The 24,560-nt window shown below is 41.8% G+C and overlaps 1 protein-coding gene across 3 annotated transcripts in view; it reads left to right on the top strand.

Annotated features, from left to right (window-relative positions):
• SLC25A21 (solute carrier family 25 member 21) overlaps positions 1 to 24,560 on the top strand; it is a 448,630-nt gene that overhangs the window by 327,612 nt on the left and 96,458 nt on the right. For all 3 annotated transcript variants that reach the window (XM_090033640.1, XM_090033638.1, XM_090033639.1), the window contains one exon: positions 23,896 to 23,979. In XM_090033640.1, the coding sequence (XP_089889766.1) occupies positions 23,896 to 23,979 (84 nt within the window). The remainder of the gene's footprint in view (positions 1 to 23,895; positions 23,980 to 24,560) is intronic.

The following is a 24,560-nucleotide window of genomic DNA, read 5'->3' as shown; positions in this document are numbered from 1 at the left end:
GTTGGTTGTCCCTCAGGGTGGGGAGGGGGACTCTGTGAGGTGTTGACTGGGGACTCTGACAGTCAGGGATCCACTGAGGTGGGCCTGCTGGTGCCTGGCCACACACTGCCTCCTCAGCTCAGCTTCCTTGTGGAAGGGAGGGCTCCTCTAGTGCCCCCAGGCTTCTGGCTTGAGCTACTGCAGGCATGTGCCAAATGTCTATCCACCTGCAAACAGGTTCACTCTCTGCAGGTTATACTAACCTGCAAAGACTGAATCAATTCAGGATCAGGCTTTTTGAATGTCTGTCCCTAGCCTCATTGTTTTTAATGGCTTGGGGAAATGTGAGAGAGGATAGAACAGGGCAGGTGTTGCTCTGAATGGTAGCAACTTACTTTACTATCAAATTTTGATATGGAGCTATGTCATATCTTTCTGGGGTTTCACCACTGCCACTGCCAAGAATAGCAGTAGATATATCTGCAGGAGAGGTATTCAACTGTGCAGCAGAAGCCATCCCTACAGAAGGGTTCTCTTCCCTGAGGATCCAGAGAGTTGGAGTCTGAAAGAATGTGTAGCCTCCCCATTATTCAGCTTCCCAAGCTATCTCACCAAAGAGGATGTCACAAGGAAAACTCCATTAGAAACCTGTAGCATTTCTTCCTGTGTAAGTTGCAATGTGGACTATTGCATCTGAATGGAAATCCTGCAGAAAACTTATTAAAAAAATTCTTATTCTGACATGGGCATTAAAAAAAATCCCCAAGTTAAACCACCTGTAGAAAAGCCTTTGTTCTGTGTGTTGTGAGGGTAGAAGGGAACCGTCGGATACGGGAGATCATTAAAGAGGCTGCTAACCAAAGGATATGCTTTCTAAACCCAAGCAAGGATTAAAGAAATACTAAAGCTGCCATTTGATATTATGTAGAAGAGCTGCACTGTAGATCTAAGTAACTTCTGAAAATTATAGTTTAAGGAAGTCCATTGATAAGAGGTCATATAAAATTATGATACATTTGTTTAATAAACTGTCCAAGCTCCTTCTGTCATCTCTGTCATGTATAATTGATTTTAATCTGGGTGATGATAAAAATGATCAAGCTAGGTGGCTGTTGATTAGACTAGAGGTGTCATACAAATCATACAAACTATTAATAGAGGTGTCAGCTAGAATCATATTGTCTGCTTCCATACAATAACATAGTAAAGAAAAGAAGTTGTTTGCAAGGCCTATCCACCCACCAGATCCCCCCACACACCCACACTTTTCCCCACACCCCACATACCCACACACAACAGCACCCCACAAACCTATACCCACCCATCCATGCCTCTCACCACCTGCCCAACAATATACAAGAGTAAGATGCATGTAAATTGGGACAAAAATATTTTTTGAAATCAAATTAATGAATGTTGTAGATGGTTGATTTTTAGAATATAATTTGAATTTTTTTCTGGTTCTGAGATGGCAAACCCCCTTGCCAAAAGGAGTACTTCTGGGAGCAAGGGGAAGGACTTCTGGTGGCACAGGTCAAACTACAGGTTTTACTAATAAGCTAGGCACCTAATGCTGTATTATTGTTTTTTGGATCGGAGCAAAAAAAATAAATTTATTGAAATGTGTATTAATCTGCTATGTCATATATATGTATAAAAACACAAAAACCAGGCAAAAATAATCAAAAGGTGTTGTTTTATTAGTGCCGCAGCCATTTCCATTAAGTGGACATCTTTTCAGATTCATAAAACAAAATCTAGCTTTCTTGAGCATCTTGACTATGCACTGAAAGTTACTTCTATATCTAAGTTAATGTTTTAGCTAGAGTTAAAAACAGTCTGCAGGGCTATGAAGTAGGAGTTATATTACCAGGAGCAGCTGAGAGACAGCACAGTTGCAGAAGAAAGGCTAGCTTAATTAACTGAACATTGAGATCATCAAAAAAGAGAAAGAGAGTAATTAATACTCATGGAATTAAGAGTTAGTTTAGAAAGAAACAAGTAGATTATAATGTGCCATGAAGTATATTGACTCTGTCTCTACTACCTGACTAGAAATACTGCTGCCACTGCTGGCCAGTTGGTTTTAAATGTTGGAGGAAGCAGGAATCAAAGTGGAGATGTAACTGCACTACTGCATTTCCCTGGATCTGCCCTTGTGAAGGAGGAAATCTCTTTGTATATGTCACGGGGCAAGGCAACAGGCCCTAGGTGCTGAAAACTCCAGCTCCAGGGGTGTAGAGGCATCAGAAGGGCTGGAACTGGAGCAAACTTACCTGATACAGGTGCGGCAGCAGGAGATGCAGTCTAATTGCAGAGCCCTTGTCAGATGGACTGTGATCTAAGGACTGAGAAACCTTTTCATTTGGACTTAAGTTTCTGTTCATTTTCTTATGATTGAATTAAGTGAAGTTGCCTAGGCAGATCCTCAGTAGTCCTAGAGCTGTCTCCCTCCCATGAAAGTATTCACCAGGGCTGTGGGTCATCTGGCTGGGCTATCTTGATAAAAATCTGAGCAGTCAGCCCCATACTACAAGGTTGGTGTATGGATGGGGTGTAGGAGAGGAGGAGCCCCAAGAAACATTTGTATGGAATGTGCCTGAGGGTGGTCCACAACACATGAAGAACCTCCCATATTTAACTTTTAAGACCAAGGCATGGCAGGTGAGCAGGAGGAGACCCCCTTAAGGAAAAGCGCTCAGCAAAATTGGGTAGCTCGATCCTCAGCCTCCTGAGAGTGGCTGGTCTGGCATAAGTGGGTGCAATATATCTGTGCTCCTGTCCATCTGAGCAAAAACCAGGGAAAATCCAGCCCAAGACAGACAGAAATGAACTAAGTCTTGGCACCAGACAGGTCCAAGAAGTTTAACCAAACAGAGCCTAGCATTTTATGAATAAATAAATAAAAGTGTTGCTGGCCCTTCCTCTCAACCTTCTCAGTTAAGCACTGTGGTCACTCCAGTATACACAAGGCCAGGATTTGGGGGAGGAATAGCAAGATGATTTTTAATGATAGACTCCAGAATTAACGGAATCATTTCCATAAAACGTGTAGGGCAGGGGAGCTTTAGGTTTTACTGAAAACTGAAAACAGGAAGCCTGTATGATTCTTCCTTTCATCCCTAGAAGTCTGATTGGTTTACATTTGCAAAATAATCTTGATAAAGAATAGGGCAAAAACCCTTTTGTAAGTGTAAGGAAACTTGAGGTTCTCCTCTACAGAACCATCAGGTCAGCCCTGTTCTCACAGGCCTCCACGCCAGAAGGGGTCAGGGGTGTAAATTTGTAATAGCATGGGGCCTAGGAACATATAGTTCCAAGACCATATGCATCTTCCAGCATTTATGTGCAGAATTAATCTTTCTCAGGCCCTTTCTTGTCATCCTTCATGCTTGGTAGCAAAAAGGGCCTGCTGATGCCACTGTATTCCTGTTAATGGCTGAAAACTACCATATTTACTCAAATCCAAAGCAAGAGTTTTTTCATCTTTTAACATGGGGGGGAAAAACCCTTTATCTTGAATTTGGGTACAAGGTCCCTTGCTGCCTCTGCCCTCCCTACCACATCTTCTCCCTTTCCCATCCCACAGCTTCAGCCCCACTACCTCCATCCTGCTTCTGTCTCTTACCCTCTGTGGGTGCCTGTCACTTTAAGAGCTGGAGCAGGCAGCACCCAGGTGCTTGAGTAGGTGGCCATTTTGAAACCCTGGATATATATAGGGTGAAGTAGCAGTTTGCTGCTGGAAGCCATGAGAGAAACATCAGCTGGTAGAGCTGAGACTCAGGAAAAGCATGGAGGTTTATGGGATAGGGTTAAGGGGATGGAGGAGGCTCCTGGTATTGGGTATGAACTAAAACTTCAACCTGCCAGGGATGGGTGGCCTGGTGGGGCTCCTGGTGGCATGGGAGCCCCCAGGAAATGCCAGAACAGTTACCACCCCAGTGAAAGGCTGGGAAGGGCACCTTAATAACCCCAGCTCCCACAACTGGGTGTGTAACCCCATAGTAGGGCCCAAAAAGGTGGACCCATGTTAGAAAGTGTAAACTTGGTGCTCAGAAGCCTGACTTGAGGAACTCTTGACTGGTAAATGTGACTGGTCAATGCTGGGGCCATGACCAGAAGGGTCAAAAGGGTCAGAGAGAGCCCACTACGAGGGATGCCCAGAGCCGAGGGCCTGGGGTTCTGAGTGGCCTTGGAGGTGAGGCCAGGGCCTGTGTGGCCAAAGGTCTCAGGAGGGCCACACCCAAAAGAGGGAGGTAGGCAGGCCAGAATGAGGGTGGAGTAGGCTGCCTGATTAGGAGGGGTGGGGTGCCTGATCTAGGTGGGGTCCAGACTGGAGGATTATGGTACCCAATGTGGGCTCAGAGATGTTAAAAACTTAGATGCCATCTGTGAAGCATGGGCTACAGTGTAGGAGAGGTTTTGGGGCTGTACATACTGCCCCCCTGGCATCAGGGCAGGAAATGAGCAGCCTAATTAACATCATAATAATTTTCCAACAAGACATGGCAGGAGAGAAAGTTGGGTGGTTAGCCCAGAAACAGGTGGGTGGGCCAACATCCAACTGGCCCCAGGAAAGCCCCCTGTTACACCCTCCAGCTACAACAGGGCTCCAGCAAAGCTCCAGCCCAAGGCATGAAAAACATGGTTGCTGCAGCCCCAGCCCAGTAGCAATGGTGGCAGTGGTAGTGGCAGTGGAAACAGTTCTGCCTTGGGCTCTGACTCTGGGGCACACCCAGAGCTGCCACTGCCACACCAACTGCTGCATATCCAGGCTGGGGCCAGAGCAATCATATGCTCTATTACCTGAGCTGGAGCAGGGCTGGAGCCCTGCCAGAACCAGAGCTGTAGGTTAAGTGGCAGAAGGGGTGAGAGGAACAGAGGTAGCAAGAGGGGGCAGGCAGAGAGGTGTGGCAGGTGCCAGGGGGTGCAGGCATGGAAAATCAAGTGCAGGAGGGGCAAGCACTAGGGAGCACCTGTGCTGGGGCAATAAGGCAGGGGGAGCAAGTGGTTGGAGGGGACAAGCAGCAGGAGTAAAAGTATGGGAGGCAAGGGTCAGAAGTCAAGTCACTTGACACCACTACCACCTTCCCCCCTATATCCTGCTCTCCTGCCCCCACCCTCACCCCTGCGCTGCTTGCCCTACTGCCTGGCCCCACCACCTTTCTCTCTATTGCCTACCTCTCTACAGTCTGCCCCCTGCCACTGCTTCCCATGCTGCAACAGGGCAGGAGGGGGGTAAATTTAAGACAACTTTCTAGTAATTAGATTCTGTACATGGAAAACTATAGCAAATTTGTACATTTTCATGTATAGCAGACTTGTCTTAAAATTCAGAGTAATCTTGGATTTGCCTAAAGCCAGTACCTCTTTCTCAGTGAAAATGAGGAACCACAGAAAGAGGAAGTTGTAAGGAGCAGTATTAATCTATGCAAGAGTTGGTAACCTAAACTAAAAGTTTAGTTTTATGGAAGAAAGAATAGCTCCTTGATCACACCACTTACCTTCCAATCAGTTATTTTCCCTAACAGTGAGTATGTGTGTATTTTTGTGGGGGTAACATGCTAAGAAGCTGCTTCTTTCTTGCACATTCCTCAGCCATGTTTTCTGTGTACTTGGTCTGTTCAGCATTCTGCACTAATTGAGAGACCATTTTCCAGGAAAAGCAAACTGTACTTACTGCATACTAATAGCTATTAATATTGTATGAATAAGTGAAAATATTTAGTTTTCAAATAGCCATTCTAAATTTAAGTGCTTGTTTTTAAGTATTTAATAGGATCCTAGCTTTATCTTAGATTCTCCAGTTTGCTATTGTTTCGTCCAGTTGGCTCTACAAGAGTTTGACCCACTAGCTTTATAATATAGGTTAGAGGTACCATGATACATCAGTACAATATTGGATCAGCACAAATACACAGAAATCTGACTGCAACAAAAATCAATCTACTCTGGCCTATAATGTGACTGATAAATGGCCCAGGCAGCGCAGCATGTAGGCAAAAAGGAGTGCAGTCCCACAGCTTGGAGAGCTGTGTGTGGCTGGTAAGTCTGTTGTGGTGGAAGGGGAGCAGGGAGGGAAGGGACATGGGGGGGCAGATCAAGGTACACACAATGAGGGAGGGAGTGGGGCTGGGGCAGGGGCTGGGGCAGGCACTGCCCAGCTGGGGTGAGGTAAAGCACAGGATGGAGCCACAGCTTGTCTGTGGGGCGCAGGGATGGGAGTTGAGTTTTGCTGCTGTGTGCACCCCAGGAGGGCATGGGCAGTGGGGGGGCATGTGCCACTGTGTGGGGCAGTGTGGGCTGCAGCTCTTAGCTGGGGCCAGGGCTGTGCTGAGCTCTTCCTGGTGGGGACTGGGCTGGGCTGGGCTGGGCTGAGCTTGAATTTTGGGATGGCTGCAGCCCCCTACCATAGTCCTTCCCAATGCCACCGCCAGCCCTGAGCACAGCCCAGCCCAGCTCAACCCCTGCCAGGAAGACCCTGGCATATCCCCATCCCACAGCTGCACCCCACCCACCCCATGCACATTGGGGGGCACATGCCCCCCATGCCCTCTCGCGGTGTGCACAGCAGCAGGAGCTGCCCCCATCCCATGCCTCCTGGAAGAGCCGTGGCTTTGTCCCATGCCCTGTCCTGCCCCAGCTCTACTCCCTCCCTCACCATGGGGGCCTTGATCTGCACCCCCATGCCCCTTCCCCCCCACTCCCCTTCCACCACAGCAGACTTACCAGCTGCATGCAGCTCTTCACGCTGCCAGGCTACATATCGGAAATCGGATTGGTATTGGCCGATTTACCTCCTTAAAAATTGGCTATTGGTATCAGCCACAAAAATCTCTATCGGTGCACCCCTAGTATAGGTAGTGAACTTGATAAGGAAACAAAGCAGAAGCCATCGACTCCTTGGGAATAAACATGCCAAGATCTGAACTATCTTTGCTTCTATTAATCTTCTTAGATGGGACTACTTAACTCACAAGAGTCAGCCATAATTATGTAGGCTGCCTACCAGACAGAGGCAGAATATAAGCAAAGTGGTTTTAGAAGACTTCTGTTAATCTAAAAAGGGGGAAGATTGTGTTTGATTCCAACTGACAGTTAAAGCATCATGTTTTGTTTTCTGAGCATGAAAGAGGCATAAAACATTGGGAATGGAGCCTTAAGACACTTTTTAGACGTAAAAATTTTCATGAAGTTAGAAACCTGTCATTTCACAAGATATATATTTTTTTTAATCTTAAACAGGCATAAAGCTGCAAACAGGCAGTAAAAACTTGGTGCAGCCACTGTCCTCTAGATTAGTGTGCTCTCTGCTTACCACAAGGCTTTGGCTGTAATCCTTTCTCTTTTTCAAACATCATCTTGCTTTGTACCTTTAAAATGATCAACTTTTGGGGAAAAATCTTGTTAAATGTAAAATCAGTTTCTTTAGCTTTTAACATTGGTTCAGATAATGATTTAAAAAGGAACTCTCATTTTATTCCTGAAGTCGGTAAGAAATATTATGGAAAATTGTGTTAACTTTTGCAAATCCCTCTACAACTATAAAAGTACAAATGAGATTGTCCCTGCTGTTTCAGTCAGGCCTATGAACCTCAGAGCAATAGGATATTTATAAGAAAATTCCAGACATAGCAGTGGTGCCGTGATCCATATGACCCAAACTTTCCAGTCTTTGTCTATCCTCCTGTCTTTAAGGAAAAACAGAGGGGCATAAAATGAAAACTTGGAAGATCACAAATCATTGTTATGACTCATTATAATGAATGATTTGTGCATTACTTTATGGAGTACTTAGGTTGACTTGGGAAAAAAAAAACTTCCTTTTTAATTTTCACCACTCTATGCCAATACTCAAGCAACTGTCTCTCCTAAAATAATACTGCTTCTTTTTCAGCACTACCCTGGGTAACTAGCTAGTTTTTTCAGCTGGGAAAGTGTGTTGTGATATAGAGGTACAGGCTAGCACTGCTGTTGTCAAGTATCTGTTAGTGTTTCCATTACGGTCTTAAGTCCTGTTTTCAGCAGTTTATAACTTGGCCATAAAAAACATGTAAAGTTGAATTTCAATAGTTTTCAAAATGTTTTTATAAATAACAAAAAAAAAAAATCATAGCTAGGTGGGTCTTTTTAGTTCTGTGTGTGGAAAAAATAATATCCTGACACTTTTGTGGCAAATGTAAATCAAAGAGCTTCTTATGTTAAAATTACAGTCTTCTGGCCTTTCGTGCACAATCTGAACTAGATTCCTCTGAGCTTTGGTTTCTGGTGGTTGTTGTTGTTGTTGTTGTTACTATTATTACAATATAAACAGAGAAGCCGAGTCTCAAATTAGCTGCGACTGCTGTTCCAGAGTAACTTTATTCCATTGCTTTACCATTGTAATATCTTCATGGTGTTGTTTAATTTGGTCTGTTTTCAGACCACTGATGTCTGGTTAATAGGAGAAGAGTTAATTTTTATACCAAAAATTCCCTGAAAATGGTGTGACAAATCTATTAAAAAACAAACTTGAGAATGATTCAACTCTAGTAAATATTCTTTAAGGACCTTTTTAAAAAATATAATAAAATTACATTTATGGATGCCTTAAAAACTATTCTGCCATTGTTAGTTGTTTGACTTAAATATACCAAAGGAAAGAAAGACACAGAATTTCAGAAGAAATTCTACAATTCTACAAGCTACATCCTTAGCTTGCCTTGTTATGGCCTACTGTATGGTAAGAATTGCTGGGTTTGCTAAGCCCTGGCTGATAATGAATACCATATAAGATGTAATATTTGGGCACAGCTGGGTGGGTAAGAACAGTTTCAGACTCTAACTCAGAATATCCTAACTTTAGAGTGTTCGTTTCAGAATTTTATTTTATTTTAATGGAGTTTTTGTTGTTCCACCATTCAAAGCTAGTAATAAAAAGCCATTTTTATATGGAGTCAGTGTATGTATACTAGTTATTATACCAGTTATAGAAAATAATAGGTATCCCTCACAACAGATGTCACTCACGTTTGATAATAACAGACATACAAGGTAAAGTTTTCCAGTGTAGTGGATTTAGGTGCATATTTCACAGGAAAAGCGTGGCTAAATCCCTTCTACAGTTTGAAAATCTCAAGCATATCACCTTAAAGCAGTTGTTCTCCCCCCCTCTCCCCGCCCCCCATTTAAAATATGCTTCCAGCCCAGCCATGGTAGGTGCTTACACAATCTAATTTTCTTGGAAGACCTTATTAATACTTGCTCTTGGCAACTTTTCACTTAAAATTCATATGGATTATTATATTTTAAAAATCCTTGACATATTTCCTTTTTTCTTCAGAAAAAAGTTCAGGTTTCTGCACCACTTTGACAGTAGGGAGTAAATTTAATATGTGCTTCATTGTGGTGTACAGCTTTTTTCTTTGCCAATTTATTACAAGCTGAAAAAAATATAATTCACCAGGGGTGTAATGGGGTTGATCTCACCAAAGAACTCAGAATGCTAATGAAAACTTAAAAGGGGATCTTAATTTCTTATACAATAGCAATTACAAAAAGGACTCTTGCCAAAAAGCCACAGAGTAGCAGCCATTTTCTTCTCTTCTGTTCAGATGGAAAGGTGTTATGTGATTACCAAAAGTGAATCAAAACCTCATACAAATATGTAAAAATACATAGATCTTTTTATAGGAATCTTTTCTAAAGGAGGAATTTTCCATGTTGGATATAAAATTTAATGAGGATTTACTGGACATATAGGCTAAGTATAGACAGTCAAAAGCCTTAGGCTGAATTGATTGTCTTTGTAGGTTAGTTTAAGCTGTAGAAGTTAAACTGAGATACAACTGGACAGACATTCACTTTTGATTCAAGAAATGCAGCCACATGCCTGCAGTCGGTGGGGCCAGAAACCTGGGGGTACTAGAGCATGGCTTTCTTGCATGTAGCCACTAAGGGTTGTGTGTTCATTTCCTCTTCCTGCTGCCCCTGAGGTCTCTGGGATTTGCAGTCCAGAATAATAGCAGCAGGACTCTTATGAGTTGCTCATCATTTCCAGTTCCTGCTTCCAGGTGCCTCTGGGATTTGTAGAACACAGTCACAGCCAGCAGTAAGCTTTTAGCAGGGCAGGGCAGGGCAGCTCTGTGCTCAGACGAAGAAAAGTTTAACCCCACTCCCTGGTCCCAGACTCTAGCTGGGGTTTGCCTGGAAAGTGACAGCTCCTGCCTCCCCCACCAACCCTTCTCTGCTGGAGCAGACAGCACAGTCCAGCCCAGGGCTGGAAAGCATGCTGAGATGCTAGGGGACTGTGATTTCACTTGAACCAGGAAGGGGGCTGGGTCAGAAGTTTCATGAACCGGTTTGACCCAAATCAGTTAAGTCTGATTCAACCACATTTATCTTAAACTGGTTTCAGCCATTTTGGAACTGATTTATGTGCACTGAACTTCTGTTCTGTTACAAGTTTTAATCAGTTTCTGATGACTTTTTCACAGATAATGAACTGGATGGTCTCTTGAGCAAATTGCATGCCAGGAAGAAAAAACTGCAAAAGAGAATTCTCATTTTTCTCCTCAATTAGCATTAGTTACTTGGATACACATATAAGTTACTTGGAAATGTGATACCAGGCTTTTATAAAACTATTTCTATTTCTTAGGTTACATATCGTAATTGTTTCTTAACCTGTGAATTTCTAATGACTTTTTTCAGCAGCAAATATATACATAGGACTTAATCCCGCTTTCTTCCCACTTATTTACCAAGCCTAGAGAAAGAACACATATATAACATTATGAAAATAAGACCATGATTTTGCCAAAAGCATTCTGTAAGAGGGCATTCTGACCCTTTAAGTGGGAGGAGATGGGCTGTGGTAGAAGTCCAGGTGTGGGCAGTAAGCTACTCATGGGGTGCATCTACACAAGATGCTAATGCACAGTAAGGGAAAGGGAATCTGTCTTGTGTAGATGCATTAAACTAATTTAATGCTCAGTATAGTGTCACTGTCTGCATGTGCGCAGCAATTGCTGCATAATAGATTAATCTAATGTGGTGTTTCCTAGTATGTGTAGATACAAGTACTACAAATCAGCATATTAAGTTAATGCAGTGAAGCACACATGTAGTTGCTGACCAGGAGCAAATTGCTCCCCATCAGACTACAGGGATCAGGGAGAGCTGTCTTAGCTTAGTGGGATGCTGCCTCCCAGCCATGTTGAGATTGGGACAAGACCCTGTGCCCCCTCCCAGCCCAGGGCTGGCACCCAGGGGAGCCTGGAGTTCCCCCTGTCTTCTGCAGGGGAGTAGAGCAGAACAGGAGCAGCCCTAAACTGAATTGCTCCCATTTGGAGAAAATTTGCTTCTGACAGGCACACATTCAGATGCTTGCAGGGGCACAGTTTAATACACCTGAATTTTCTAGACAGAAAATTCAGGTGCATTAATTGCACATGTAGGTATACCCAAGAAGTACCCACTGGAAGTTAAAAACCCCAGAGAGAGGGCAGGGAGAGAGAGCTAGGTGGAAGAAGTGGTCCACAGGCAGGAGGTACATGGGAACCCAGGGAAGCACATGACTAGGGAGGGGCCAGAGTGAAAGGGTCTTTTCTGCAGCCCAGAGAAGGGCTGTAAGTTTAGGTTTGCTCATTTGGTTGTTTTGTTTGTGGGAATAAGGGTTGTATTTATGTTCAAAAGATCAGCAGAAGAGCCTCTTCCAGGCAAAGCCAGCCTTCCAGGCTTACTAGCAAGCTGCTAAATTTATATTTACATACAGTTTTTACTCATAGAGCCTGTGTTTACATTTAGGGAACTGGCTTTAAATGTAATCACAAGTAGAATTTATAATAGTATTTAAAGGGTAATTAAGATGTAGACTATTTCAGGTTCATGCTAGAAGTCATGATTAATGCTTAGTAAAGAGCTGTGAAAGCTGACAGCTCCATCAAATCTAGGAACTGAAAAGGGCCTTATTGGACCCAAGGCTGCCTGCTATTTTTGCAAAAGCGAGATGCACACCATCATCAGGTATTGCTGATGGGAGATCTGCCATCACTTTGAATGCTTCCCCCTGCCAAGAAGCATGCTAAGAAAATTAGGATCCTGGTTTTTCATCATCCTAGTCAGTAGAATCTTTTCATTTACTTCAGTGCATGAATATTCAGGTCCAGAAAACTGTCTTTTTTCAATTGTGTAATCAACGCTGAGTATTGAGCAATGTTCTCATTTTCGTCTTCAAAACAGAAACTTGCTTGCCCAGAAACATATCCAGCAGTTTGCTAGATATGTTTGTGAAATAAATTTTGGTTTAGGTTCCTTCTGTAGAATGAAACTGTTGTAAACTTCCATTAAATGAATGATTTAGGTTTGTAAAACACAGTTATTGAATTAGATTATTATACATATTTATGGTTTGAACCAGAGTTCTGCTGTATTTCTTTCTCAGGAAGGTTCTAAAATATTTGTGTGTCATGAACCGGTGAGACTACTATAATTAGTTATTTGTTAGCTATTAGCATAATTACTATGGCAGATTTCCATGGAATTGTCCCATGGGTGAGTCAGATCTGCTTCTGGGCAAGTTTTATTCATGCATCTCTTTTTTTCTTTCCCCAAATATGTTGTGTCTTAATTATTTTTAAAAACAGTATTTGGTTTTACCTTTGTAACTGTATTTTTTTTATCTTGGATTGTGCAACCTGATTGGCAAACTTTAATGAGTGTTAAGATAAAAATAGTTAAAGCTTCACAACTGATGAAAAGTAAGTGTATTTTTCAACCTGAGATAAAGTCATATTTGTTGTCTTGCTAGGTTATAATAGAGTAACACTATCCTAGTCCTGGATTTTTAAATCTGTCTCTCTACCTGTGGTATTTCCAAATACCTGAACTATATAGTCTGATGTTGCTGAGTAATTCTGATTCCTACCATGTTGCTCAAAAAAATGTTATTATGGTTTCTGCTTCTCAGTTATCTCAGGTTTTCAGAACATTTGCTTGTAAAAGGTATTTCCTCAAGCTTCTTCACCTAGGAAAAACAATGTGATGAGTCTCATTTATCACAGGTTAGACCAGGTGTGGCCAAGCTATGGCCAGCAGGCCAGATCCTGTCTAGGGAGCCATGTCATTTGGCCTGTAGGGCTCTCTACAGATCTAGAAATTTGGTGGTGTGGTGAGTGGTGGCAGCATTAATTGCAACAAATGCCACCACTGCTCATTCTGCTGTCAAAGTTCCAGACCCACAGGTCAGATCTGGATCATCTAGCCCAGGGGTGTTCAACCTTTTTGAATGTGGGGCCTGATCATGAACTTTTTATCACCTAGTGGGCCAGCGAGCCATATTCAAAGACCTCACAGGAAGCGGTATCACATCAGGAAGTGACGTCACGTGACCTTTGACACCAATGAAGTTGCAAGAAGTGACAATGAAATGGGTCTGGAAATGTGATTTAAAATCCAAATAAAAAAAAAATAAAAGCAACAATGAAATAATACCAAACACTTGACTAAAATAAACACTTAGGTTACAGCAGCAAGCTATTTTGGCATTCCTCCCTTGTCAGCCTGGCAGCTTTGCAGGGAAAGGGGCCAGGCCTCGGGTGCTGCTTGGTGCCCCAGTCACATTTTGCCCAAACCCATCCTCCCAGACACTCACTGCTTGGAAAGAAACAGGCTGGAATCAGGGGCTCAGCAGGCCATGCCCAACCCCCTTCTGGCTGCCTTGGCCTGAGGTCCTCAGAGTTTTGCATCCTATTATTATTTTTTAAAGGTGGAGGTGGCTAAGACCTCTTGCCTGTACCACACTAGGCATCTGAGACAGAAGGGTGCCCATTCTGCTGCCCTGGTGGCTGTGGACACTGTCTTGGAGGGGGAGGCAAAAGGTCAGGGATGCCCCTGGCTTCCCTGCATTGTTCTCTAGCCTCCTCCAGCTGAGCCCTCTCTTAGTGCAGCCTTGTGCAGCTGGACTCATCCTGTCCTGAGTGGCACATAGCTACTCCTCTTCCTGCACGCACCGCGTCGGCAACGTCAAGCTGACACGGTGCGTGTAGGAACCTTGTCCCTTCCTCAGCCCTTCAGCAGCCATTGTGAAGCTGCTGAGGGGCTGGGGGAGGGACAAGGGGTGGGGACGAAAATAAACCATGTTTACTTTCATTTCCCATTGCAGCGCTGCAGGCCACAGAAAATGCCTTGGCGGACCGCATGGCGGCCCACGGGCTGTATGTTGGACAAGCCTGATCTAGCCCATGCAGCTAGAAATTTAGCAATGAGGAGCAGTGGTTGCTATGGCTTTGTAAACCACATCACTTAAAACTGCCACCACCCAATTCCAACGCTGTGGGCCAGATGATCTAGTTCCATGCTCCAGATCTGACCCACAGACCAGCTCCATGCCACTCATCTGGCCCATAGGGCTGGATGAATTGGACACCACTAGTTCAAAAGAACATATTTTGTGCTGCTTTATTTCTTCCACCAGCATGTTTCACTGCCTACTAGCTTCCTTAGCTAGAAGACAGAAGCGTAGGGGAAAGAGAAAAAGTGTTTATAAAAGGGAAAGGGAGTATAAAAAACAATGAGAAGCCTTACTGGGGAAAAGTGCTGTACTATTTACCTGTTCGCAAAGGATGAAATTCACTCCTGTGCAGAAAGTCATTTAAGCTAGAAATAGATGTTGCACTTGTCCCCTGGACAAATTGTACCTGGGTTTGCCAGGGAACAGAAAGTCCCCAAAATTGGCATGTACACACATCGCCCTTCCAATCAGGGTTTAGTGAGTGGTGGAATGCATTGCCATTTCTCTGCCATTGATTCAGTGATGCAATCCTAAGAAAACCATTCTGACACTTTCCAATGTCCTGTCCTAGGATAAACTGTAAGTACTTCTTATGCTGTGAACCTTTTTAGGATTTAACCCAGGACAATGGACATGAACATCTGAACTGTGGCACTTTGTCCTGGGATATGATTGTTTATATAAATGCAGCATGTGCTTGCAGCCTTAAAAGCACTACCAAACTGCTTAAAACCTCAAATAGGACTCTGACAGTACACAGGTTTTTGCTGATATGTTTTACAGGGACGTTTTCTACCCAGATAAAATGTTTCAAAATAAATAGTTTAAGCAGATTAAAACCACATCTTGTAAACTCTGTCACAGTAGTGTAACGAGGAGGAGATGCCAATAGAGGGGGCACATGAACCGCACCTGTCAGCCTAGCCAGTACCTTCATTCCTGTCAGTGATGCTGCCCAGACCCTAGCTGTTAGACCTCTGCTGTCATAATTTAAGCTGAAAACACTTTCAATAGCATTATGATGATGTATTTATTAACCAGCTTCCATTTATAGAGATGTGTTCATTTGTTCATAAATTAAAATTATACAGTGAATAAGTCCATGAGTAGTAAAAACATCAGTTTGTGGTTTGATTGTGAATTCTGCTTGCAAATATTCAATAGTTCTAATTTACTGTTCAAATCCTGTGACTGGTCACCTAACTAACTAAGTCGCCTCACTTATTAGATGGTTACAAACTCACACAGGGCTTTCGAGATGGCTATGGAAATATGCCAATTATGAATAATTGTACAAATACATATCCATGCACATAACTGGAACACTTGGCCTATCTGCAAACAAAACTTTGCTCTCCAAATATCACAGACATGAGGAGGACTATGAATCTTACCAAACTGAACAGAGGTTTTATTCAAATGAAAGTTGGAATACTTTCTTTTTGTAGTATTTATCTATATGTGTTCATGATTTATCATTCATGAAGAAAGTAATTTACAGTTAGAAGACAGATAATAAGTTTGTGGTAAGACAGAAGTAAATCTAGGTCTAACATATAGTATGAGTGAATGAAATTCTGCTTCTTACCTGTTTCTATAATGTTATTGTTGTAGTATGTTCCTTTATGGTCTTGTGCTTAAAATATCATCCAGCAGTACCATGGTACTTAAACCATAACCTCATATATTGGTGTAATTTATATCTGTGGCTTAAAATAATTAGGTTTTTGTTTTCAGTTCTAATTAACATTTCTTCAAGAGCTCATGTGATTTACCATTAAAATAAATGGCAGGGTTATACTTTCAATTTAGTTATTATCCTGTAAGTAATGTAAACAGCCCAAAGACCTTGTGCCAAATAGTAAAACAAATTACTTTATCAAGGTCCAGTTTGTAATATCAGGTTTCAAATGAAATCTAAGTATCAATATATGCGCCAATCTAGATCAATAGATAATACTAACAAATGGCACTTGAATAAATGTTTACATTAACAAATTAGATAGCTGTTTAAATTATGACTATACTTTATTTGACTACAAACATGTGAACTATTAAATACAGCACGTCAGACAATCAATTTTAAATCTCTTTGACAATAGAAGCAACTTCAATTAGATGTGTCTGGAATCACAGGAAATTAATTAAAATTAAGCCAGCTATAGATGTTGACCTTATATTTTAGAATAATAGTGAATACTTCCTAATCATGGTAGGAAATGTAAAGAAATGTTTTTCACAACATCTTAAATCATACACTAAACTGATAGTACAAACTAGTTATATCAAAGATGTATGAGTTAGAAAGGAAGAATACACCCAAGATTGTTACTTATTCACAAAGAACATAATTACAGTCTCAAATTGTTTGAGACAATATTTATATTTTCCCTTTTATCTCAGCAGAAGAACTGGGTTAATGACAGTCCAGTACTAAGCACCAGAAACTTTTGAAATTCCTGAGTGAAGTCCTGGCCCTTTTGAAGTCAATAACAAAATTCCTTTTGACCTGAGCAGTGTCCCAGTTCACCTCATGACCAAGGATCCTGGTTTTCTCTGTTTAAAAACCATGAATTCACTAATAAAAATCACAAATTCTCTAATTAAAACCCTCAAAATCTGCAATTAAAATGGAACACCACTATATATATAGGTATCAGTTGAGCACAATATTTTATTGATATATTTACAATTTTAAAACAGTTTGGAAGCCTACCAGTGCCTCAATCACTAATAAAATAAAGTCTAAGTAGTACTAATAAAATAAAGTATTTTATTTTGGGTTTTTTTATCTTGGAAAATCAGAGTTCCCCTGTCCCCTTCACTGACCAGGATGCAGGTCAAGGCTCCTCACTCCCAAGCCACAGCCCCCCAGCCCTGCTGGTGCCCCTCACTCCCTACCCACAGCACCCCCTGGCCCTGCTGGTGCCCTTCACTCCCCACCCACAGTCCCCCCACCCTGGTAAAGGGGGACCCCAGCTGCCAGGGTTACAAGGCAGCCCCCCTGCCTCCCACAGCAGTGCTTGAGCCCCGGCTGCCACTGGCAGGCTGCTGCAGTAGAGTGAAGCACGGGACCCGGCTCATCCTCTCTCACAGGCAGCACAGCTGAAATGGAGTATCTGTAATAACAGGTACTAAACTGAATGTATAGTAACCAGCACTGCTGCATAGTAACACTGGTGCATGGGTGTTTTTTTGTGAGGCTAATGTTCAGTAGACTAATCCTACTACACATTAACACATGTGCTTTTGCCATGATGTGCTAATGCACAATAGAATTAGTCATTTAGTGTCTCATGTAGTGTCTCATGCGTCGCTGGACTCACGCCCAGAGTTCATCAAAACATACAATTAATACCAAGCAATAAAATCCAAAGCAGTTTAAGTTGGAGAAAACTACTTCTGGGCACAGTGTCTACATGAGCACCCAGAACAGCAGCAATTTGAACTAGGTTAGAGCAGTTTATGCTGCTCCTGCCCTGCTCTGTCCCAGGTTCTGGATGGCAGCATCAGGTGGCAGAGGGACAGAATGGGACACGAGTATGTGAAGATGTGTGGCTAGTTCTTAGGCAGGAGTCTGGGCCCCTGCTAGCTTGGCTGACTGGGCTCAATTTACACCTATGGTCAGCATCTACACATGCATTTAATTGCAGTTAGTTACTCCGCTGTAAGATAGTACTGTTCCTGACGGTACTATTTTACTGTGAAGTAAATTAGTTTACTGTGGCTTAATACTGTTGCATGTGTAGATGGTGATGTTTTATCCACAGTAAATTAGTCTACTCAGCTGTAAAATACACACATAGCCATGGCCTCAACATATAATTGCATACAGATATTAAATTACAGATATTAAATACTGTAGCAGCATAATGATTTCCCTTGTTAGGTTATAAAGAAGACACAGTAATTTTAACATGAACTTGAAAATCTTGCATAGTATTGAACATCAAATGGGGAAGAGCTAAATGGGAACAAAGTAAATAGACTTTGAAAGAAAAAACCCAAGATACACATGTCATCAGGAGCATAAAAGACAGTTTTGGTGGGGAATCCAAGAACTATATCAGAGTTAGCAGCTGACAAAGGGAAAAAACAATTTAACAGGGGAGATATATGAGTATAGTACACAGGCACTGTTTCATTGTACAGTATGATAAAAGAGAGAGATGGTAAAAGAAAAAACATGCTTCATGGTGCAGTGGAGTGTCTTTTGGCCTGAACAGAAGTTACACTTGTCACTTGCTAAGGATGCAGAAAGCTCTCTGAAGCCATAACTGAACAGATGTTCACAGCACATAGAACAATTTAAAAATGGTGGATCCTGCTCTGAGTTAACCCTGGGTGGATGTGGTATCTGACTAAATCCCTTGATAGAGTGCTTTATTGAAAGTCTGTACCACATCCCATTCCAAGTCAAGGTAGATCATATTCTGCCAGCATGCAAGGAGACCTTTCCTGGGGAGTTTGCTAGCCTCAGCTGGTGCTCATCTGTTTCCTCCCTGTGCAGCCAGGAAGTAGAGTTGGAGAACAGAGCCTCCCTGCCAGGGGTATTCCCTCCCCTAAACTCCTGGGTGTCTGGTGCCTCTTGAGTCAGAGGGGGCACATGCCCCCACTGACACCAGTCAGCAACCAGGGGGGTCCCCGGTGGCCGATCCTGTTGTCTGTGGGGAGGGGTCCCTGTGGGCGATCACACTCACTGTAAAAGTGGCTGCGCTGGTTCTGGAACTCCCACAGCCACTTCCAGAAGTGGCACGGCCACTTTTGCTGGCAGCCCCGCTCCCTGTCCAGCGCTCACAGGGAGGGCACTGGTGCTCCCACCTGCCCCCCTGCCTGTCAACTAAACAGGGAGTGCGGCATGACAGGGGGTGCACCGGCACTCTCAAGGGATACATGTGCAACCCCATGCACCCTCTATGCATTGCCCCTGCCTAAACTCCATTACCCTAGCTGCAGCCAGGAACTGCAGCTTGGGGCTCTGCTGCTTTCCACCCATGTTGGAAATTGTGCCTGGGGTGTGGGCAAATCGAGCCTCTCTGCCATGAGGATCCCCTGCTCCTACACCAGGCTCAGGTTTTGGTGGGGTCTAAGCCAGGTCTGCATGGCAGAGGGGCTCCTCTCTACTCCCCCACCCCCATTACAATTCCTATTGTGGTAAAAAGCAGTGGAGCACCAAGCTTTGGCTCCTGGCTGCAGCTGGGGAAACAGAGCCTCTCCACTGCATGGACCTCACCCAGCCTGTACCAACATCCATACCTGCAAGCTTGGAGAGGGGGGATCCATGCAACAGAGGGGCTACTTTCCCCCCTATCTCCCTAGCCAGTGCTAGCGCTGACAGCAGTCAACTGGCTAGTAGGCAGGGCTGGGGAGAGGGCCCTGCTGGTCAATCAGGAGTGGTCGGCGACTCAGCTGGGCTTGGCATTCTTCTGCAGCCTCCTAGGAGGCATGTAGGAGTGTCCCCAGTCTGCTGATGTCAGCCACCATAGGCAGGCTCTGAGCCGCCCACACTGAACAGTGCATGTGTGTTTTGTTCTGCCCAGACATAATCTAAAGCACTTTGAGCAAAGCACTATACTTATAGCACTTCTGCCTCGGGCCTCTTGAACATTTGTATTTAGCCTTTATGTCTAATGCAGTAAAATCACTGTTCAAAGATAGTTTAAATTCAGAAATATTGCATCTGTCCTGATAGCATGGTAAAAGGAATTTAATTATCCCATAAACGCCAGTTGTAGAGGCATGCAAATGTGGGCTATTTAAGTGAAACATATTTAGGTCACAGGTATTTGCAACTTTGACACTAGATTTTGAATAAACCCCAGTATCTCATAAGAAAATTATTTTAAAAGCGTATTTTTACATGGTTTTAATCTTTCCTGGATTTAATCTAATCCCACTCCCCTTTCAGGCTCCTATACTCAACCATTTTGGGAAGCATTCATTTTAAGATATCTTCTGAATTAAAGATAGAGGCAGTTGTTATCTCTTAATGAGGAAGATGATGTCGCAGCATTTTAGCTACACTGAAAAGCCAAACAGCAAGAAAACCAGAGGAGAAGGAATTAAATCCAATTGAAAACATCAGTAATTTAAACCTTCTTGTAGTGGTCAGATCCAATAAACTTGCCTCTGCACCCAGTATCTGTGCTGCTTGTTGTATGGTGGCACTGTTGGCCTGGTGCTCGCACAAAGTCTCATTGCTAGCTCAGGTCTTTATTGGTTCAGTGTCCTTGCATTCTGTGTCTGAAAACTGTTTCGTAGCTGTGTTTGCTTTTTTTAGACTTCAAGATCTTAACCAGACCAGAAAAGTTTGTTTCCTCATATTTAGTCAGGAGCTTTAGCTTGTATTATTCTAACAAGGCCTAATCACATACAAGAGAATTATCCTGCTTTCCAAGGTGCCTGTAATCCACTCGATTATGAACACTTGGATAATATTGGTTTCAGAGATAAATGGGTTCCAAGATGAAAAAGTGTTGTATATCCCTAGGTTATGCTGTTCTGTAACCATTAATGTAAAACAGACCAGGTTGTTTTTGAAGTGAATGATCTCACCCTTCTTTATTATCACAATTACTACTACAGGCTACTGATCCTGCCCCCAGAAAAACAAACAAAGATCTTTCCAGCTCTTCCTCAAGCTTCTTATAACAAGTGCTGGTGATTAAATTAGCTAGTTCATTAAAAAGTTAAATGTGATTTTATTGAGGTAAGCAATTCCAAATCAAAGAACCCAATTCACAGATCTAGATTGAAGCACATAATTGGCATATGTTTTGGGATTGCTGTTAAAGCTATAAAAAGATTTACTGGAGAAGGAATGGATCCAAAAACCCTAAAGGAAGGAATATGGTATTTGTGTGACTCAGTTTTAAAAATGGACTCAATAGGAAGATTTTATCTCCTTTATGACAAGAAACTGAAATGAATGTAAACCTTTTTATGTAACCTCTTTAGTGAGAAATTATCTGTTTATCCCATGACATATGATTAAATTGCTTGGTTTTTCTAGAGGTTTAATGATTATTAGCTGAAGTGCGTATTTGTATGAAAGCATGTGCATAAAAGTGAGATCTAGCTATAAGATAGGCAAAATGAGAAAGTATATTCTCTCATTTGGAGTAATTCATAATGAGTCTAGCATTAAAACCACACTCCTGCAAACACTTAGACATAGGCTACCTGTATGCTACCTGTATGCATCTGGATATCTAATAGGATGGCTGAAGCAATCAGGACTCATGGTAGAGATTATATCTTTTATTAGACCGATTAGATTTTTGCAAAAACAATTCTTTTATTGCAAGCTTTCAAGCACAAACACCCTTCATCAGGCATCAGAGAAAAAATTATAAAAGTTCTCCTGCATAGACATGGAAGTTTGGAGAAGGCTCACATTTACCAATTTAAGCCTGTGCATACTTTTTCCAGGATTGGGATCTAGGCTTTTCTAAAGTGTTCTTTTGAAGCAGAGAATTTTGTTCTAAGTTCTTTGTTAGGCCTCAAGTCTTTTCCAAAGAAAAGTTTTATGGGACTGTCTTCCTATTAATATATTTAAAATGTTTATTTCAAAATATAGTGATTTACTAGTTAATTTTAAAAGTTTTTTTTAACAAATGGAGACTGTCACTTTTTTATTTTTCAATTGTGAGATTATAAATGATTAAAAGTATTAAAATTCATTTTGATCCTTCATGTTTGGTTGAGCTAAACTATTTTTTTAAGTCCTGATTGCTTGATTGATATAATGTAACAACTTACTACATTCTGCTGCTGATATTACCATTGGACTTTGTATGATGCCATTGAGGCATTTTCAGCTATTAGCCTTCCCAAGGGTTCTTTTCAGACAAAATGTTATGCATCAGCTCTTATTTGAGTGTAAGCCTATTGAATAGCATTCTCCATTTTGCCAACTTGGCAGCAACTTTTCCTACTAATAAAAGAGGTAACCCCAGATAGAGATCCCAGATGTGCCTGAGCTACTTTTATTAGCGCTATGGAGGGCTTCAGTGTTTCCTTCTAAATGCATTCGAAAGAGGTGTGGGCTTGCCTTCATAACTTGTATTACATCACTGGAAATTTCTCTTCAAGACTGAAGAAAAATGGTTAGATTTGTTAGTGCAAAACACAGTTTAGGAAATTTTGATAGGCAAAATTAAGACTGTTTCTTGCCAAAATACAAAACCCCTTTTGATACTGCTGAATCCTATTGAGAATGGGGAGGAAATTGCTGTTTAACATCATCTGACTAAAATTGAACTCATTTGTTGCAGATTATCTGATCAGACTAAGTAGCAATACATGTATATTGGAATAGCAGCCGCAACAACCCAACCTGGTGCCTATCTAAAAAAAAAAAGTACATTGTGTGAAAAAAAACTGTAAAAAAGGTGAAAATGCCTATTTTGTGTTCTGCTTAGCCCTCCCCCCACAAAGATGCTAGATTATGATAATTAATTTCTGAATAATTATTTACTGTTATCTTCCACGTAGGACTGATATTATCCATTAGTGATAATGCCACCTTGAAAACTTCTTGACTCTTATTCTAAACTAAGGCATGCTTTGGATGTAGGATGTTAATTAACTCTGTCTTATAAAAAAAAAGGGTTTTCAGATTGTCCCTAGTAAGGAACTTCTCTGCACCATGAGAGGGAACATTTTATCTACTTCACAATTTTAAAAATAAAATTATTATGTAAGAGTGCACATGTTAGTGTGTTAAATGATTCTTTTCACTACAGACTGCCTTTATTACAGCCAGAGGCTTTTAACTGCTGTCAGTCAGTTCTCAAATTGGGAAATGAAAGTATTGCCATACTGTTCCCCCACCCCATTCTTATTTTTAAAAAGCTGTGTATACTCCACTGTCTTTTTCCTTTTTTTCAAATGTTATCTCTGAGAAGTGGGTATAGCCACTGTTGGAGCACTCAATAGATTAATACAGTGAATTATGCTGACCACTGTTATCCAAAACTGTAAAAGCCATTATGTTTGCACTCTTGAATCATAATAGTGTTATTCTTCTTAAGGCTGATGATGTGCTGCAAACACTGTCAGCCTTCTGCTGAAAGATCTATATGTCTACATATTAGTGGGAAAATGTGTATTGAGTAAAATCATTGATAGTTTCCTTCTGTATTGTCCATCTTTTTGCTAAACTATAAAAAATGAAAACTATGAGCTTGATCTAACGTCCAACAAAATCCCCTGTTGATTTTATTTGTAGCTAGATGGACCTTTAAGAAATAGTATAGTGGATTCATTTGCCATACCAACTGATTCAAACTTCTGAAGACAAGGTCTGATGGAAAGCTGATTGAAAGGTTCCCATTAACTCCAAGCCATGGAATAAGGCCTAGGGTTAACAGCTTATTTTCTGCACAACAAGAAAGAGTTGTAAAAGGTGCTGGCTATATAAGTACCATGAACTACTCAAATTTTACTTTTAGGCTGAACTTCTCCTCCATGTATTAGTTCCTATGAAAATAGTATTAATACATGCATGTAAGGAATAGTATCTAATAGTGAATAAAATATATCTATTAACTTTAAAAGTCTTTTTATATAAAAAGTGGAAAACTGCAAGTGACTTAAAATCCTAAACTGCTCATGCTGTATACTTATACTGTATTTTTTAGGTTCCAAATTCAGAGAGGGAAAACTGATCCAACAAATTACAGGAGCTTGGGGGACTGTTTCAGGACCATTTCCCGGACAGAAGGGTAAGCAAGTACATTATTACAGGTGTCAGTTTTATGTGATTTTTTTTTAATCGCCCAGCTTTACAGGCACTGGAACACCATCTTATAATTCACTCTTTCTCCTGTCATCAGAATTTGGCAAAAATTTAACTTGATACCAAAAATACAACTTGAAACCTCTTACACATCTCTTATTCTTAGTGTGGCAGATCTGAGGGTTTGTCTACCTGGCCAGTGCAGGATATGTAGAGATACCAGAGCTAGCTCTGAACAAGGAGCTTGGTTACTGGAAGTAAAATAGGCTGGTTGCCTCACAATGGAGGTACACATTACTTAAGTGCATTAGGGAACATATGGATGTGCCCAGTGGGTTCATCTACACGAGATGCTTACTGCAGAATTGCTTAATTAGCTCTGCAGTAGAGCATTACCATCTACATGAGTGGTGCTATTAGGCCAAAATAAATCAATTAAGTCTGCTATAGTATAGTACTGCCCAACACAAGTACTATTCTATGGTGGAGTTATTAACTCTTCTACAATGCAAGTGTAGACAGTGACTGGGGCTGGCTAGGGCATGTGGGTTCTACAGTGTGGGGCTG

The sequence above is a fragment of the Crocodylus siamensis genome, chromosome 2, assembly GCF_052110815.1.
Source record: "Crocodylus siamensis isolate JL-2025a chromosome 2, ASM5211081v1, whole genome shotgun sequence".
Lineage (NCBI taxonomy): Eukaryota > Metazoa > Chordata > Crocodylia > Crocodylidae > Crocodylus > Crocodylus siamensis.
The sequence above is the reverse complement of the archived record's forward strand: the minus strand, read 5'-3'. Positions and strand labels throughout refer to the sequence as shown.